The sequence below is a fragment of the Podarcis gaigeae genome (genome assembly GCF_964106915.1).
Source record: "Podarcis gaigeae genome assembly, chromosome: 4".
Taxonomy (NCBI): Eukaryota; Metazoa; Chordata; class Lepidosauria; order Squamata; family Lacertidae; genus Podarcis; species Podarcis gaigeae.
In genome coordinates, this window is record NC_139677.1 from 34,675,243 (window position 1) to 34,693,705 (window position 18,463).

The 18,463-nt window shown below is 40.2% G+C and overlaps 1 protein-coding gene across 3 annotated transcripts in view; it reads right to left on the reverse strand.

Moving 5' to 3' along the window:
- The window catches only part of GABRB3 (gamma-aminobutyric acid type A receptor subunit beta3), a 194,520-nt gene that overhangs the window by 12,625 nt on the left and 163,432 nt on the right, over positions 1-18,463 (reverse strand). For 2 of the 3 annotated variants that reach the window (XM_083734475.1, XM_083734476.1), the window contains 2 exons: positions 12,274-12,494; positions 2,665-2,747 (listed from right to left, as the gene is read on the reverse strand). In XM_083734475.1, the coding sequence (XP_083590601.1) occupies positions 2,665-2,747; positions 12,274-12,494 (304 nt within the window). Of the gene's footprint in view, positions 1-2,664; positions 2,748-12,273; positions 12,495-14,630; positions 14,795-18,463 lie in introns of those variants that run through there. The other variant, XM_083734477.1, reaches the window with a different exon arrangement.

Genomic DNA, 18,463 nt, shown 5'->3' on the forward strand with positions numbered 1-18,463 from the left:
TGATTAAAACATGAACACTAGTTCTCTTGTGTTGTAGATAAGCATCCAGTCATTGCTCGTGCCTAATCAGAACGGCATTATATTTTCCATGCCTTTGGGGTTGGGGTTTTTTTTATGCCCACAAATAATAGCAACTTAGCTACTATATTTATGTACTTATATATTTTTCTACATACGAAAATGAAAAAGATCCCTGCAAAAATAAAAAAGCAAAAATCAAGGGAATACAGTGGCCATGATCCAAACAAAAACCAAACACTTTTAAGTTGCAGCGATTTCAATGGGGCGAACTTAAACACTTGCTTAACCTTCTGATTTGCATAAATAGAAGCTGAAAGTACATAGTTTTGCCTGCATCATATGCAACAGATTTAACATTAAGAAACTCATATTTTGTCCTAGGTTGTCCTATCCAGTGTCAGCTTCCGTGTGTGTGTGTGTGTGTGTGTGTGTGTGTGTGTGTTCAGGGGGCCTCCCTTTCACAGGAACTGTTCCTCTTCATCTCTGATGCTGTTGCCCTTTCATTTGCCTTGCCCTTCTGGGCCCAATCCATACCACCAACCAGAGAGAGAGAGGTCAGGTGACTGCCCCGTCACTGTTCACTTGCTTGGAGAGGGCAGCTGATGAGGCAGTGACATAGAAAAGGGCATAGGGATCTGAATTTTGCCAGCGGACCCCTGCTAAGGTGCAGCCTTCAATAAATGCCTAACAATGTCAGCCCTTTATGCCAGCCCTACTACCATCCTGAGACTTCAGAATGTGGCATGAATGTGAATGGGAAACCAAACAAATAACTGAGCAGCAAAATTAAAATTGTAAAGAGAAACCGGTTTAGAAATAACAAAAAAGGTGAAATACCTGGGGGTGAACTTAACATCAAAAAATGTGAACCTATTTAAAGATAACTATGAGAAATGTTGGTTGGAGGTGAAGAAAGATCTCGACATATGGTCTAGGTTAAGACTCTCCTTGTTAGGCCGAATTGCTGTTATTAAGATGAATGTATTGCCGAGAGTGTTGTTTTTATTTCAGACATTACAAATTTTGGACAAAATGGACTGTTTCAAGAAGTGGCAGAAAGATATATCTAATTTTGTCTGGCAGGGCAAAAAGCCCAGAATAAAATTTAAGATTCTAACTGATGCAAAGGATAGAGGGGGCTTTGCCCTGCCGGACTTAAGACTTTATTATGAAGCAGCAGCTTTTTGCTGGCTGAAGCAATGGCTACTTCTTGAGAATACAGACATTTTAGATCTAGAAGGATATGATAACAACTTCGGTTGGCATGCATATTTATGGTATGACAAGGTAAAAGTGCATAGAGGTTTTAAAAACCATATTGTCAGGAAAGCATTGTTTAATGTATGGAATCGTTATAAAGATTTGTTGGAAAATAAAACCCCCAGGTGGTTGTCACCCCTGGAAGCTAAAGCGGTAAAAAAACTTAATATGGATTCAGACTGGCCAAAATACAGTGAAATCTTGGAATATGATGGTGAAAAGCTCAAATTACAGAGCTTGGAGAAATTAAAACCTAAAGTCAGAGACTGGTTACATCACCAGCAGATTAATGAAACATTTAAGCAAGACAGGAAAGTAGGATTTCAGAAGGAGAGGTCAAAGTTAGAAACGGAACTATTGGAGCCCAATACTAAGAATTTGTCTAGAATGTATAATTTGCTGCTGAAATGGAACACCCAAGATGAAACAGTTAAATCAGCAATGATTAAATGGGCACAAGATATTGGTCATGACATTATGTTTGCGGACTGGGAAAGGTTATGGACCACAGGCATTAAATTTACGGCATGCACTGCCTTAAAAGAGAATATAATGAAAATGATCTATAGGTGGTACATGACCCCAGCCAGGCTAGCAAAGATATATCATTTGCCCAATAATAATTGCTGGAAGTGTAATGAATGTGAAGGAACTTTTTACCACCTTTGGTGGACCTGCCCAAAGATTAAGGCCTACTGGGAAATGATCTATAATGAAATGAAGAAAATTCTCAAGCGGACATTTGCTAAAAAACCAGAGGCTTTTCTCTTGGGCATGGTCGACCAAATGGTACCAAAGGAAGACAGAACATTCTTCATGTATGCAACCACAGCAGCAAGAATTCTACTAGCAAAATATTGGAAGAAGCAAGAACTACCCACTCTGGAAGAATGGCAGACCAAGGTGACAGAATTTATGGGATTGGCAGAGATGACCGGCAGAATCCGTGACCAGAGGAGAGAGACGGTGGAAGAGGACTGGAGAAAATTTAAAGTTTATCTTAGGAACTGTTGTAAAATTTCGGAATGCTAAAATGTCAAGGGATATAAGATAGAGAATTATAGCTGTTAAATCTTAAATTTAAATAAAATATAAAGAGAATCAGTTATGAATTGGAATGAAGGATTGCTAGAAATGCTGTTTTAAAAAAAAAATAAGGGTGCAGTGAAGGGAAGGCTTGGGGAAGTCGTGTTATGTATGTTATTGTATGTTATGTCTTAGTATGTTATGTTATGTCATTGTATGTTATGTTATGTTTTTATTTTGTTATATTTGTGAAAATGAATAAAAAATATTTTTTTTTAAAAAAAAATTGTTATAATTTGTGCTAAAATATTCAACACAACTGAATCTAGTAAAGCAAGTACTTTTATGTGTACGTACAGCTTTCTATTTCCAGTGTACAATTCTGCTCATCTAATGGGTATCTTCGCAAGTCCATCATGCAAGCTGCAGTGGTTGTAATTCTGAAACAAAATGCAACAATAGGAACTTTATAAGAGCAATAAATCAACAGTCCCTTAAATAAATATAACATTAAAAAGTAAAGACAAACAGGAACTGATAAGTAATGTGAGAGAGGTACTGAATCGTTTGCTATTCCTTCACTAGGACTAAGCTCATGGGTGGGCAGCCTGTTGCCCACTAGGCTCCCCATTTGTCTCATCAGGCCATTTGGGCAAGGCCATGCTCACCTGTCCTGCACCTTTCATCCTATGTGGGGCGGGTAGATGTGGCTGGGACAAAAAGGAGTTTGTGGGCACCTATCAGCCAGTTCTTGGGACTTCCAAGCACAGAGCAGGGCTCCTTGAAAGCACCAACAGCGAATTGCTTATCTTTGCTTGAAGAGGACCCTGCACAGCTGAAGCCCCGATAATCAGCAAGTTATCAGTTACACAAAAGAGCTCCCCTTCAGAAACTCCTTGGTGCAGTTGAGGGGACCGGAAGCAGCAGCTAGGATTCAAAGCGCTTCCTCCAGGACTTTGAACCCAATTTCCTTCTATTGAAAAGTGTTTTTCGTTTCTTTTCACAGAAAGCCACCCATATTCAAAGAACTGGAGGATGCACTTTGAACACAAGCTACTTTCTCTGCAGAGGAGCACCCCACCCCCTTTAATTTTTAACAAGTGTCAATCTTCTGACATCACTGTGACTTCAGGAGTTAGATAAGGGGTGGTTGCACCCACCCGTCACAGTTGGACCATGAGGGGTGGAGAAGATAAGGATCCGGCTCACTGGTCGGATCCAGTACGGTACCCCAGTTTAATGTCTCTATTTCTGCACAGCCAAATGCAGCACAGACAGATACATGGCAACTCTGTTTTTACTTATTCATTAAATATTTCTTTATTCTGCCATATCCAAAATGTTAACGGTAATTTTCAAATGAAAAGGTACAATGCTAATAAAAGACTATCCTTGTTAGTTTAGGAACCTCGCCCCTCAAAACGACGAGGTAAACTCAAAATGATGCACCCACTGAAATTCTAAAATGTGGGGCAGAAAAAATGGAAACCTTTTTTTCAGGGGAAGAACAGTTTTGAAAAATTGGAACACAAATTTGAACAAAGTACTAGGCCTGGAATTTTCTGCAAACCTTGATGTCAAGCTTATCTTACAACTGTTTTCCTTTTCTAATTCCTTACTCCTTAATCTCAATGAGAAGCAAATTATTTTTTTACCAGTTCCACTAAAAACATATATCACACACATATACGCTCCAGGTTTCCTAAAGTAAATAAACAGATACATAAACAGATACATGCAACAATGTATATAACTCTATACAAATTACTTCTGTGTTGTTATTTATAAAATGATGATGAAGGAATAGAGTACCATATGGGGCACGATGCTTATACCTACTATATATGGTGGGGTTGTGTATAATTTTGCATATAATTGAGCTTTTAAAATAATACGCAGATGGCTGAGATATAGAAGAAGAAGAATTTGGATTTGATATCCCACTCTATCACTACCTGAAGGAGTCTCAAAGCAGCTAACATTCTCCTTTCCCTTCCTCCCCCACAACAAACACTCTGTGAGGTGAGTGGGGTTGAGAGACTTCAAAGAAGTGTGACTAGCCCAAGTGTCACCCAGCAGCTGCATGTGGAGGAGCAGAGACACGAACCCAGTTCCCCAGATTACAAGTCTATTGCTCTTAACCACTACACTAAACTGGCTGACACTTGCTGCAAGAGGTGGTCCAATGTGGGCAAAGCTTGGTTGGAATAGAAAACAAAACTGCTACATTCCATACTATCTCCATCACAACACAGTGCTACTTAGAACCAAAGGCATTATTTGTTAATATAACACATGCAGGTTGAGGATCAAACTGATTTGACACAGAAGACTATAACCAACAATCATGTGGATGTTCAGCTAGCATGCCTACTCAGAGGCAAATCCCACTGAATTCAATGGGGCATCCTCCCAGGTAAGTGGGTGCACAGGTGCAACCTTAATGTGTGTTTTTTAAACAAGTGCTTAAACATAATGCTTTATGCATTGACTTAGAAATTTTGCTACTCTGTGGCTTGATCATGGGAGCTTGCTATGGAGTTTGTCAGCAAACCTGTCCAATGAAGTTCAAAGTAAACCATTTCATTGAATGAGGGAAAACAGTCTGATCAGCCAAATGGAAGATGAATTGGGGTGATAGAGAAAAAGCTGCAAAAGATTTCTCAAGGGTTCACATTACAGTATGCAGGATAAAAAAAATATATTAACAAAACTCTTAAGGACTGGAACAGCTTCTGAAGAGTGCCTTTGCAGCTGGTCTGTGGCTTCAGGGATGAATTCCTTTTTACCAAACATCTGCTAGCACCCAGCTAATTCCCGAGGCAAGGTGCTCAAGACTATTTAGCACAGGGAGACTGTATTTCTCCAGTATGACAGCAGCAGCTGTGACTTAACATGTACAAGTAACACCAAATGACCCCCCTTTTGAAAAGCATGCTACCTTAAGCTAAGGGCCAATCAAGCTTGTTTTAAAATGCACCATTCTGGTAATTATATAATCCTATTTATTTGTTAAAGAAGTGGAATCGTTTTGCAAGCAGTTCCAGTTTAGTGCACCGGACAAATAAAAGACCTGAGCTTTTCTGCTTGCATCAAGTTATTTAAGCAAACAAATATAAAATGTTTTGCTTCAATAAATCAAGGGAGCTCCTAGCCTTTATCGTGCATTTTCATGCATTTTAAAATGAATATATGTGGGCAAACACACTTTAACTACTTATGGTACAATGCTTTTCTCTGTGGTTTTGAGTTATATGCCTGTATTCCTTATACTCCTATATTGTTTGTATAAAATGTTGCAGAGCTTGCACACTTGGAAGGAAAGGAGCAGCATAGTCAAGGATTTAAAAAAATTAAAATAGATAAGTATAACAAAATTTAGCCCCAAGTTACACTTATATGACCACTGTAAACTCTGTAATGCATTCCTGTTTCTGTGTACAGTGATACCTTGGTTTATGAACTTAGTCTGTTTCGGAAGTCGGTTCTTAAACCAAAGCATTCTTAAACCAAGGTGTGCTATCTCATAGCAGCGCAGGACTCAATTTACAAATGAAACACACTCAACAGGAAGCAGAACATGTTCTGCTTCCAAGGCAAAGTTCACAAACCAAAACACCTACTTCTGGGTTTGCAGCGTTCTTAATCCAAGTTGTTAATAAACTAAGCTGTTCTTAAACCAAGGTACTCAGAACTAATTCTAAGAAAATTCAATGGGATTTACTCCCTGCTAAGTGAGTTTAGGGATTTCATCTTTACAAATAAATCTTCACAAAGGAATGTTCTACCACTTGTTGATGGCACATTCAAGGACCTTTAAACGTTCCTTTCCCCTTGTTTACAGAAAGCTCGTGTTGATAAGGGCTATCTCAAGCATCTTTGCAATAAGCCAAACCAAGCAGCTCAAAACCTAGGCCAGTGTTTATGGAAGTTATGTATCAAAGAAAGGAAGGAACAGTTATTCTTCTTTCTTTCAATGCATAACTATGTAGCAATACCTGACTACAATACTGTACAAGACCGATTCTTTATTGCAATATAACTAAAGTAGAAACCTTATCAAACAGGGGCTAATTGTTTTCAAATGTTGTAGACATTGCCTGCCTGAATGCATTTGGAAATATTGGGTTGGTTTTGATACTTATCTCTTCATAAATGTTATAAATAAACAAGTAAATACATTGAGCAGTCAGTTTGTGTTTATCTCACATTTTGTCCATTTCTTAAGCCACTGTGACCTTTCTCTTTGAAAATGTGCAAGCTGACTATACTTCGGGAAATCTAAGTGTTCTGTGGCTTGACATATTATTCACAATGCTCATGACCATGGTAACTACCTTAAAATGGGGTGAAGGGAAAGGTGGGAAAGAATAGGATTGTACAGACAATTATATTTTTCAGAAAGTCATTTTTGTTATCCACAGAAAGTTATTTTTGTTATCTACACCCCACATTTTTAAATATGTGTGTGGCGCCTACAATTATGTCTGAATTTGTCTTTCTGAGTTCTTTCTGTATGAACATAAAATCTGCAGTACAGTGGTACCTCTGTTTACAAACTTAATCTGTTCCGGAAGTCAGTTTTTAAACTAAAATCATACTTAAACCAAGGCACACTTTCCCTAATGAGGACTCCCGCTGCTGGTGGCCTTCCACCATTTGGATTCTGTTCTTAGACCAAGGTAAAGTTTCCGGTTTTGCGAAGTTTGTAAACCAAATCCTTCTTAAGCCGGACTGTTCTTAAACCGAGGTACTACTGTATATCTAAAGAGTCGGCTTCAGAACCTCATCATCTGGAAAGAAAAGCAGACCCACAACTAAAGTACAGGGCTTCAACCAGAATCTGACCCTTCTCTCCTTCACAGGGTGAATAATCTAATGCAAGTAATCATAGCTCAGCGCCTAGTCTCTACCTGTAAATATTGAAAATAATGGGTTCTGGAGAGTGAACAGGATATGGATTATACATTACCATACAATTTTTTAAAAACCTTACCTAAAAGTTTAAAAATCTAAGGCCACAATTCAACCCCCCTCTGCATCTGTGACGCCATGGAGACACTGCTATATCTGCAGTCCTGCTATTCATAGCAATGGCAGAAGCTGCAGGGGAAGATAATCCTTGGGTCAGCTTGAGGCTGGTGCAGTGATCGGGCCTGGCCTGGGCTCAATACCAGCCAAACATGACTGTGGAACCCACTCAGGATCCAGCAGATCCCAAGTCAATTCAGCCTCTCTGCTTTGGGGCTTTCCACTCGACTCCATTGGTGGGGGCCTTGCCAATGGGCTTCACCTGCACATCAGGTCAGTGGAAGGGGGAGACATTTGTGTCTTGGCAGTGGGTGGGCAGCTCATGTAGCAGAACTGAGCGGTGGAACACTTGAGCCAAACCCTCTATAGCCCAGGATAAGGCTAACCATGCTGTCAATATGCAAATCATTTAACCTGGGTGAATTCTGACCAAACCATCCCATCAGTGGGAGTGTTACAGTTGAAATCAGCAGAGCTTGACTTATTTCATCTCTCCCCCCCCCCAATGTAGTTTTTATTCATTTTCATCTTGAAACTGCTTAACACGACTGTATTGATATATATCTTTGTTTACATCAGAGTTTATGGCATGCAACAATTACATAAAAATAAAACAATGACAAAAACTTCTGTAAACATTTATGAGTATATTAACAAAGTTGTGTTGAAGTGTATATACCAAAATAATTACAGTTATTACAGCAACAAAACGATGCATGGTAACATGTATTGTTTAGATTGGAAACCATAAGTAAAAGGTAATTTGTATCAGTAACAATTGGAATTTATAGGAAGAGGGGAAGGGAAAAATTAAAATACATACTTCATGCACACCAGACTGTGCCATAAACTATGGACACTGTTCTGTTATTCTGTAATCAATTAAGGCACACCAGACTGCACAGAAATAGTTGTGTTTCTTTTGACCTCTTGCTGCTTAGAATTTTTGTGTCAGTTTTTTTCCAATAATGCTGTTTGCCAAAAAAGCAGAGACATCAGCTTGCGAACAAAGGGCTGTATAGTTAAAGCTATGGTTTTCCCAGTAGTGATGTATGGAAGTGAGAGCTGGACCATAAAGGAGGTTGATCACCAAAGAATTAATGCTTTTGAATTATGGTGCTGGAGAAGACTCTTGGGAGTCCCATGGACTGCAAGAAGATCAAACCTTTCCATTCTTAAGGAAATCAGCCCTGAGTGCTCTCTGGAAAGACAAATCCTGAAGCTGAGGCTCCAATACTTTGGCCACCTCATGAGAAGAGAAGACTCCCTGGAAAAGACCCTGATGTTGGGAAAGATGGAGGGCACAAGGAGAAGGGGACGACAGAGGACGAGATGGTTGGACAGTGTTCTCGAAGCTACCAGCATGAGTCTGACCAAACTGCGGGAGGCAGTGGAAGACAGGAGTGCCTGGCGTGCTCTGGTCCATGGTGTCACGAAGAGTCGGACACGACTAAACGACTAAACAACAACAAATCTCTTGCCCTGCATGCACCTAGAAGTAGGTAATCTCCATTAATTGCAACTGTTGTGACTGTCTTCAGAAATTGCTAAAGAAGTGCAGGTATCTGAATGCATTCCTATTTCACAATGCAGACTGCGCTGCCGGGCGAGGAGGCAGGCCCCTTTAAATCCCAAAGAAGTGGACCCAAGCAGAAACAACACCAAATTTCCACCTGGCTCTGCCCGCTCCGCCTGCTGATACCTCCTAAAGCCTGCCCACAATTGGGCTGACATCGTGAGCGGGTAAAATTTGATTTCCCCATGGCTGAGGGGAAATCTCCCTTCAGCCATTGGGAGGCTCTGAATCAGTCTGCCACCCGCAGCAAGCTGTGAAGTGCCACAACTGTCTTACACCAGCACAATGAGTGGAATTTCCACACTCAAGTAGCAAGACTTGCCATGTTTGAAGAAAATATGCATACAGGTAGTGTACTGGCTGAATTTGCAGATAGCAGCAACGCTCAAAGCTGCTGTTGGTAAGGTTTTTATTATTATTTTAAACTCTGTACAACATTTCGCAGTTTCATATCATTTAGATTAATATTATTAGTTATATAATTAGACATATACAACAAACTAGTGCTTGAAAATAGTTTGAAGTAAATACCCTTGAGCTGATTTAATTTCCACAGAAGTCTTTGTAATTTACATCTACTCGACATGTTTAATAAAATTCCAAGACTAAATTGCGGATAGAATGGAATTAGCTCTTACAATCTGAAGAGATTATGTAAGCATTTGTTTTCTTTAAGAGATTTGCTGCTTTCAGCAATTTATCTTCAGAGCTTGTGTTTATTTGTTGAACTGAATTAAAGGTTGGCATGACATGAGCAACTTAACATTAAGTCATTATTTACTGCTGCTGTTGGGCTTTGGTCTATATACAAAATGTTGCTATTGTATGGCATTGTTAAACTGGGTGCCAGACCCCTCTTCTCCTTGGATCTAACAAATGTTAGAATTTAATCCAGGCTTCAGATTCTTGGAATAGCCAGGCTACCCTCCTGGTGAGGTGATAAACCTGGGTGATGAGAATTTAGAGTGTTAAGGGAGATTAAGGGGCTTGGTACAAGATGGCAGATTGGTGGGGTCCCTTCTCTCAATGGCATAGCTGTCAACATTTCCCTTTTCTTGCAAGGAATCCTATTCGGAATAAGGGAATTTCCCTTAAAAAAGGGGAAACGTTGACAGCTATGCTCAATGGATAAAGCCACAATTGAAAGTAGAGAGTTTGGGGAGCAGTGATGTGACCTAGAAGTAAAGCAGCAAGCTGGAGAGAGAACCAGAGCAACATTTGAGAGCAACACACAAAAAAAATTCCTTCCAGTAGCACCTTAAAGACCAACTAAGTCAGTTCTTGGTATGAGCTTTCGTGTGCATGCACACTTCTTCAGATACACTGTGATACGTATCTGTATTCTTCAGATACGGTATTCTTCAGATACGGTGTATCTGAAGAAGTGTGCATGCACACGAAAGCTCATACCAAGAACTGACTTAGTTGGTCTTTAAGGTGCTACTGGAAGGAATTTTTTTTGTTTTGACTATGGCAGACCAACACGGCTACCTATCTGTAATTTGAGAGCAACATTTGCTTTCTGTTTGAATTTAAGGCTGTAGCTATGGGAGAAACAAGACCCATTCTGGTGTGTTCATGCTGGGAACCCCTCCAGCATAAGCTCTTAAAGACACCACAGTTTCTGCTGTGCCTCATTGCCAAAAGGAAACACAAATCCTGGGTAAGAACTTGGAACCCCTGGAATCTTGCAATGCTTGGATATTGGGGTGGCATGCAACACCGTGGTATTATAGCACTGGCTACTGAGGCAGTAGTAGAGAGGCTCTGGATCACTCATACTTTTCTGGGGAATGAGCAGGAATGAAAACATAACGAATCCTGCTTTCACTAAAATGGAATGTGTTTTTCATATATCTTGCTCCTTTCACAAACAAGACCATAGCAAGCAACACAGCTTCTTATTTCTGAGACTGGGTAGTTTCTCAGGCTTGATGCTCTTGGACTAATTCAGGGTTTGCATAGTTCTATCTTTTGGGGGAGAAGCTCAGGAATTGTACAGCTTCCTCTTTCAATATTAGGGAAGTGGTAGATTTTATTGCTTCAATGCTGGGGAGCTGTTAGGCTTCATAATCTCAAATAAAGGTGTGCATGCCCCCCCCCCGTATCAGTATCTGTAACTTTAAAAACAAATTCCAATCTGTTTCTGAGTCACTCTGTCCACTTGGATCTGTGTTTTGAATTCTGAGCCACTCTGTACACAATGAAGCTCTGTGTTTCCGTGTGTAATTTCCATCCTCTCTGGCCAAAGTGAGTGAAGTTTACAGAGGAGACCCTCCAGCATGGATTCAATCTGTCAAGCCCAGGGGTTTCTGGGAGAGTGTGGAGTGTAAAAATGTTTTGAAAATGAAGCATTTGATATGAACTGAATCAATGAACATTTAGTACAAACAACTCTGATCTGACTTGGGAGGTGAATAAGGGCAGATTCTGACATGCTGTTTAGTCAATAAATTTGTGCCCTGATTTCACCCAACGCTGGTGCCCAGTTTGAGTTATTTCCACCATACTCATAAGCTACAGGCATGTGCTTTCCTGGGCACTGCTGCTTATCATATGAATCAGTGTGATCAACTGAAAGCTTCCCTGCTGGCACTGACTCTCTATATGACTGAACTGATTCATGAGATAGCAGCCCTAACTAGCAGCCTCCCACATGGTGACTTCAATAGGAGTTTCGCTTTACCTTGTGATTCATTATCAGTGCTTTGGATATTCCACATTACATATATTACACACTTTTCATTGTTGCACTAACACAATGGCATTAAGGTACCAGAAAGGCATGTTTGTCTGAGGGAACTGCCATGTAGAACCCCAGAGATAGGAGGGAATGTATGCTCTGTTGGGGTGGGAAGTAAAAGAGCAGGAAGGATGGGGAGTTAAGTTTCACACATGATTAGACCTTGGAGTGCAACTCTCAACAGACCACATGCTTTTAAATGAATGCTTGATAGATACTTGGATATGAGTTGGTAGATTAAATTTTGAAGCAAAGAAAACCTGGCAAAATTAGGAAATACAGTGGTACCTTGGTTCTCGAACTTAATCTGTTCCGGGAGTCCGTTCAACTCCTGAAACTGTTTCAAAACCAAGGTGAGGCTTCTGATTGGCTGCAGGAGCTTCCTGCACTCAACTGGAAGCCACGTCGGGAGTCAATTTGTTCAGGAGCCAAGCCGTTTGAGTGACAAGGTACCACTGTATTAGCAACGTCATTTATTCTCTGGGGGAATCTTTTAGAGAAACGCTAGAGGACGCACGATAGGTGGTAGAGGGTCTATGATAACTTAACACCAAGGGAACAAAGGTCAACAGCACAAAACCAATACTGGAAAAATCTCGATCACGCTGCTACATACCTGAGGCCATACAACACTGTACCATCTGGATGAAGGCGAATCATTCGATTCTTAACAGTAACACCGTGCACGAATGATTTCTTGTCGTTTAGGAAGTAAGTATCAGGCACCCATAGTTGATCCGCTACTCGGTTATCAAGCGTAAGGTTGAGAGGAATCCCAGCATAGGCTAGTCTTTTATCTCTCCAGTATTGTTGGAAATACATAGTTAGTGTGTAGTCCTGGTGGAGAGAAGAGAAGAAACTTAAGTCATTTATATCACACTTCTGAAATCAATTTTGTACATTTTCTTTGTCTGATACACTTCATTCTAAGCCTAGCTTGTGTTCAACATTTGAGTTCTGTTGCATATCACCGTGCGATTCTGTGTAATTAAAATGTCACTGGGTTGTCGCTTTTTAAAAAAGAAAACGGGTAGGGAAAGATTCAACTTTTTATTTTCTTCCTCAAATGTGCACCGATAAATTACTAATATTTTTTTGTGAGGGCTACTGCCTTGTGTGGTGCAACATTTGCCTCTGTGGGAACACTTTTGGAATTACTTGCATGGAAGGAAGCATGGGAAAGAAGCTACACTAGAATTGGGCATCCATCTGAATTTTTCAGAATCCCAAATCAGACATGAATTTCTCAGGGGATACGATACAATACTGCAAGATGAAAAACTATCTTTGGTGGAGAATGATTGTCACTACTGTTCAGAGAAATAGCAGTTATATTCCGCTCTCAGTGCTCATGAACAATTTCTATTAGTGCATCGTCAGAAGGACAATATACCCCCTGGTGTTTTCTGCAATTTCAGATGTAGAGGATAGGAACAAATGCATTCTCTACCAGTTATAGCTTAATTAAAGCTTGGTTTTAGTAGTAATAAAATTGCAAAGTATTTTTATTGGCCTCTAATAAGTAATTTGGAACCAAAAACTAGATTACTAAAACCCACAGGTATACGTGTAGCACCAAAACCACATTATAGTGCAATATTAGTAATTTGATTAAACTAGAAGCAGTCTAAAAGAACTCTGTGTCGCTGGGAAAAAGAATAAATAGCAGGAAAGGCACACCACAGCTATCTTGTACTCTCCCAAAAGTTCCATCATATTCCCATTTTTGAGAAAGAGGAGAGAAGAGCTTCCTGCTCAGTAACTGAAGATGAAGCTGCTTTCATGCTGACTTCATAAACTAGTAGTAGCCTTCAAAACCATACAACTCTATGAACAAATAGTTAAATACATAAAATGCTGAAACACTTGTGCTTACCTCTCCAAACTTTGCCACACTGTATTTTTCACACACAATGCCACCCATAAAATATTTGTTTTATCATTTATCGCAGTGTAATAAAATTATATAACAAAGCTGGTGGAGAAAACATGGCTCTCCCATTATAGAAAAATAAAAAATTCTACAATCTCAATAATTTTACAATCAGCATTGTAAAAACTGGAAAGGAACTCCTATCAACTTATTAAAGCAATTTCCAATTTGGAATAAAATTACATTTATTTAGATGAGGAAGATGGTCCCAATATTCTGTTTTTTTTATTTTGCAGCTCACTTCACAAAGAAAAGTTCTTACAAGAAGTTGAGGGTGGGGGGAGAGAACAGGGAGTTACAGTGTTAAGTATATTAAATAAAGTTTGGTTCGTGTTTCTATTCTGAAGGTGCCTGTGCATTTATTCATATGTAACAGGATATCTTATACATAAACACGAGTGGAAACAAGGTTTGTTGTCTTTGGAACAAGGATATTTCCTTTCAACTTTCTTGAACTGAATACACCTTTTTAAAGAGGAAATGTTCCCATCAGCTTTTTTATCCCAAGAATTTGAAAGTCTCTGTGTTGCAAGACATGACCATCAAAGTTTCCCAGATTATTGCCTTGCTACCTATGTAGTATGGGACGCGGGTGGCACTGTGGGTTAAACCACAGAGCCTAGGACTTGCCAATCAGAAGGTCGGTGGTTCGAATCCTTGCGACGGGGTGAGCTCCCGTTGCTCAGTCCCTGCTCCTGCCAACCTAGCAGTTCAAAAGCACGTCAAAGTGCAAGTAGATAAATAGGTACCGCTCCAGCGGGAAGGTAAACGACATTTCCGTGCGCTGCTCTGGTTCAGCAGAAGTGGCTTAGTCATGCTGGCTACATGACCCGGAAGTTGTACGCCGGCTCCCTTGGCCAATAAAGTGAGATGGGCGCCACATCCCCAGAGTCGGTCAGGGGTCCCTTTCCCTTTACCCTTATGGTCAGGTAAAGTGCTTTATGGTCAGGTAACAGGTCAGTGCCAAATCAATTACTTATCTCTGTTGTGCTTCTTTAAGTAAAGGAGCAGGACAGTTAATTTTGACTTGTTTTACCTACCTCAGAGCATATTTTTAGCTAGTGTTGGAAAATGTGTTGGTTCCAAATGAAGGCCAAGTGGCACACCAACATTTTTGCAGGTCTCTAGCACAATGAAAGCTGCCTCCCAAAGTGCATGCCTTTTGGTGTGAATAAGTATGCCAACAACCTCTTTGGTGGCTATAAGTGTAATGAGAAAGGTTGCCATATCAACCAGTGTTAAGAGATACTGCACGCAATAGAAGGTTGGTTGGCATAGCAACAAAAGGCACAATATCTTCATTTTGGCATGGGAAGAAAAACTAACCACAAAGTACTAGGCTTTCAGGCATGGAAATAGAAGGGACAGAGCAATAACATGAGATTGTTTTTGTTGTGCCACAGTCTCCTGTTGCCCAAATGATATAAAAGCTTGTCCATTGAAGGAGTTATTCCTGCAGTTATAAGTTGCATTCTGGAATATTGCTTTAGTGAGAATTTTTTTTAAAAAATGCCTACTATTTCTAATCAATAATTTGGCTTATTGGGGCTTCCAGCGCAGTTCTAATGACTGAATAATCTAAAAATAATCCTTTCAATTTCAGCAGCCATTCTAAATAAGTTGTTCTTTATGTTTATTGATTGCTGTGTAAAATGTTTTGTGAAAAGGTACTGGAAACAAATACATAAAAACAATCCATGTTCAAAGGAATGTTCTTAAGGTAGGCTTATAAGTAAGGAATTTTAGAAATTTATTTACTTATAATACGGTTTTATTATTTTAAAAGTAGTTTCTTTATATAATTTACAAAATTGTAATTTGATGTGAAAATTCCTGAGCAATGGATTTATTTATGGAATAAATACGCAGATTGCCCTTCCTTAGTTGATGCCAGGCAACGTCAGTGGCCTTCAACTTAGGAAATTAAGGTCATACACCTGGAGCTCAGAAGATATCACACAGAAGACAATACACACAGATCTCATGATCTGAACACATTGTTTACTCAGGAAATCATTTGTTAGGCAGTCACATAACAAGTAAATGATTTCCATTGATTCCTATGGGGAAATTTCTTAGGTCTTATGCAGTTTAGATTCTCTCCCCCCACCAAATCATTGCAGCTTTTATTGTTGTAAGTTGTTTTGGATGCCCTTTGCCTGGGGAAGCAGTATAAATGTTTTAAAATAAACAAGAAATGAAAAAAGAAGTCTCTTCATTCTCACAGCACAATGCTTTACATGTCTATTCAGACTCAGTCCCAATGAGTTCAATGGGGCTTACTCCTTGGTAAATGATGCAAGATTGCAGTCCTAGTCTGAGTCCAGCACCCTAGCCATTCGTATACATGTTTACTCAGATGAAAGATCTACTATGGTTGATGGAGCTTATCTCCAGATAATTGTGCACATGACCGCAAACTCAGTGACTGAAGGAATATGTCCATTTCCTTTTGTCTTTCTTTCTCCTACACACCAAAGTGTGTAGCAAAAGGGGGCATGATACTGTACTGGAAGTGGCAAGCAAAGGATAGCCAAAGAAGAGTAGAATGGTCTACTCTCAACTAATCACAGAGCATTTAAAGATGCATCTCTGTCATTTACCCTTTACATGTTTGCTGCAGAAAGCTTTGTGCAAGCAAGATTCCCACAGAAAACAGATACACAAAGATATAGCAAAGGTACTCGAATATTGCATTTAAAGACTCTGTATCGCAATGCAAGGGACGCAGGTGGCGCTGTGGGTTAAAGCCTCAGCGCCTAGGACTTGCCGATTGAAAGGTCAGCGGTTCGAATCCCTGCGGTGGGGTGCCCTCCCGCTGCTTGGTCCCAGCGCCTGCCAACCTAGCAGTTCGAAAGCACCTCCAGGTGCAAGTAGATAAATAGGGACCGCTTACCAGCGGGAAGGTAAACGGCGTTTCCGTGTGCGGCTCTGGCTCGCCAGAGCAGCGATGTCACGCTGGCCACGTGACCCGGAAGTGTCTCCGGACAGCGCTGGCCCCGGGCCTCTTAAGTGAGATGGGCACACAACCCCAGAGTCTGTCAAGACTGGCCCGTACGGGCAGGGGTACCTTTACCTTTACCTTTATCGCAATGCAACCTAAAGGAGTTGAGATGTGTAGGTGGCATTTTTCAGGATCCAGCCATTCCAGGTTGGAAACATCAGGAGAAAGACACAACTAGTAGATTGAGACTGTTGACGACAGCTCTTTTTCAAAAAGGACCAGAAAGCTAAATACCCAAGAAAACTACCATTCAAAAGACAAATAACCTTAGGCTCAGCAAAGCACTGAAATTGCTTTATGCAGCACAAAGTTTATTTCCTTTTTAAGCTAACACTCTCGAGGGGATAGATTATTTAGAATCATCGTAACCACTTTAAAGAAAGGAACAAAATGTTCAAAGACAGTTGTGACTGAACCTGAAGTAGCAGTGGCCAGATGAGGGCCTTGCTTTGCTTTAGCAAGAGGAGGCAGGGGGAAAGGATTCCTTGAAGCTGTCATCTCATCTTTGAAGTAAACTCAAATCATATTTTTTCAAGCTTTCCACTGCCATCCAAATAAACTTCAAAAGAAGACAGACATTTCTCAGCCAATCTTTGAATGCTGCAGTTTCAGGGAAAGAATCCTGTATCAAAATGGTCAAATGGGGCCGCCCTTGCAGTCGACTTAGAAACTTCAAACTGCAGTGGCCAGAACGCTAGCCAGCAGTCCATTTAGATTCATATAACCTCTGTTTTAAAACAGTTGCATTGGTTGCCAGTTCATCTCCAGGGCCTTTCAAGGTGCTCACATTAGTGTTTGAAGTCCTAAATGACTTAGGCCCCAAAGAGACTGTCTCCTTCCCTATAAGACCCTGATGGGTGTTAAGATTAGCAAAGAAGGTCCTCTCGGCTGTTTCACTGCCCTCAGAGATTTGGGCATTGGCAGTTGAAGAGGGTGCCTTGGGACCTCATGGCAAAGAGTGGTTAATAAGTATTATTAATAATAATGCTGCTGCAATCCTATGTGAAGAGTTTCAGGTTGCAGAGTGCCCCCCACAGGAGCCAAGTGATACCATCTCCACCTCTACATACCACCACTGCACTGAATGAACCATTGCAACAAATTTCCCACAAGCAGGGGTGCTTTTCACACCACACATAGGACAACTGACCAGCCTGGTCAACCTCAATTCCCTGCTGTGAAGTCTGGGAGCTGGGCTGTACCTGGGGTCTTGGGAGAGGTAGACTGCTAAATCATCTCTCTGTCTCTCTATGAACTCATGATTGCAGTCTAGGAGCATAAACCACTATAATTTTTAATTATAGAAGGCTCAAGAATGTGGAAATTTCAGCTGAAACTCTTGCTGTTTTCATTTTTATCATAACAGCATATTAAATGTTTTGTAAGTAATTATATACATCTTTAAAAAAAAGAAAGAGTACAACTGTACTAGTGAATAACATGTAATTCATTGAACACTGAAGAATACTTATATGCCTTATTCCGAATTGATGCTGAGTATATAAACAGTGTAATTTGTTTAACATCTGCTTGTGGTAAATGTTAACAGATGTTCCTAATTATTATCTTTCGGTGCCTATGTATGCAGAATATGAACACACATATGATAAATTAGACTTGCATGAAACGAATGCGAAATGAGTTAACACACAAACAGTATACAGCTAATTAAAATGCCCATGCTTACATTTGAAAGCTAGATTAACAAACCATAACAAATGCCGCTATTTTAATCATACAAACAAGGCAGATGCTTTCATTTGCTGGCGAATTAGACCACCCAAAACACAATCTGATATATTTGTTGTATTTTAAAACTTGCCCTCTTCTCCATCCATCGCAATGTAGTGTTGCCAATCCTCTTCGATG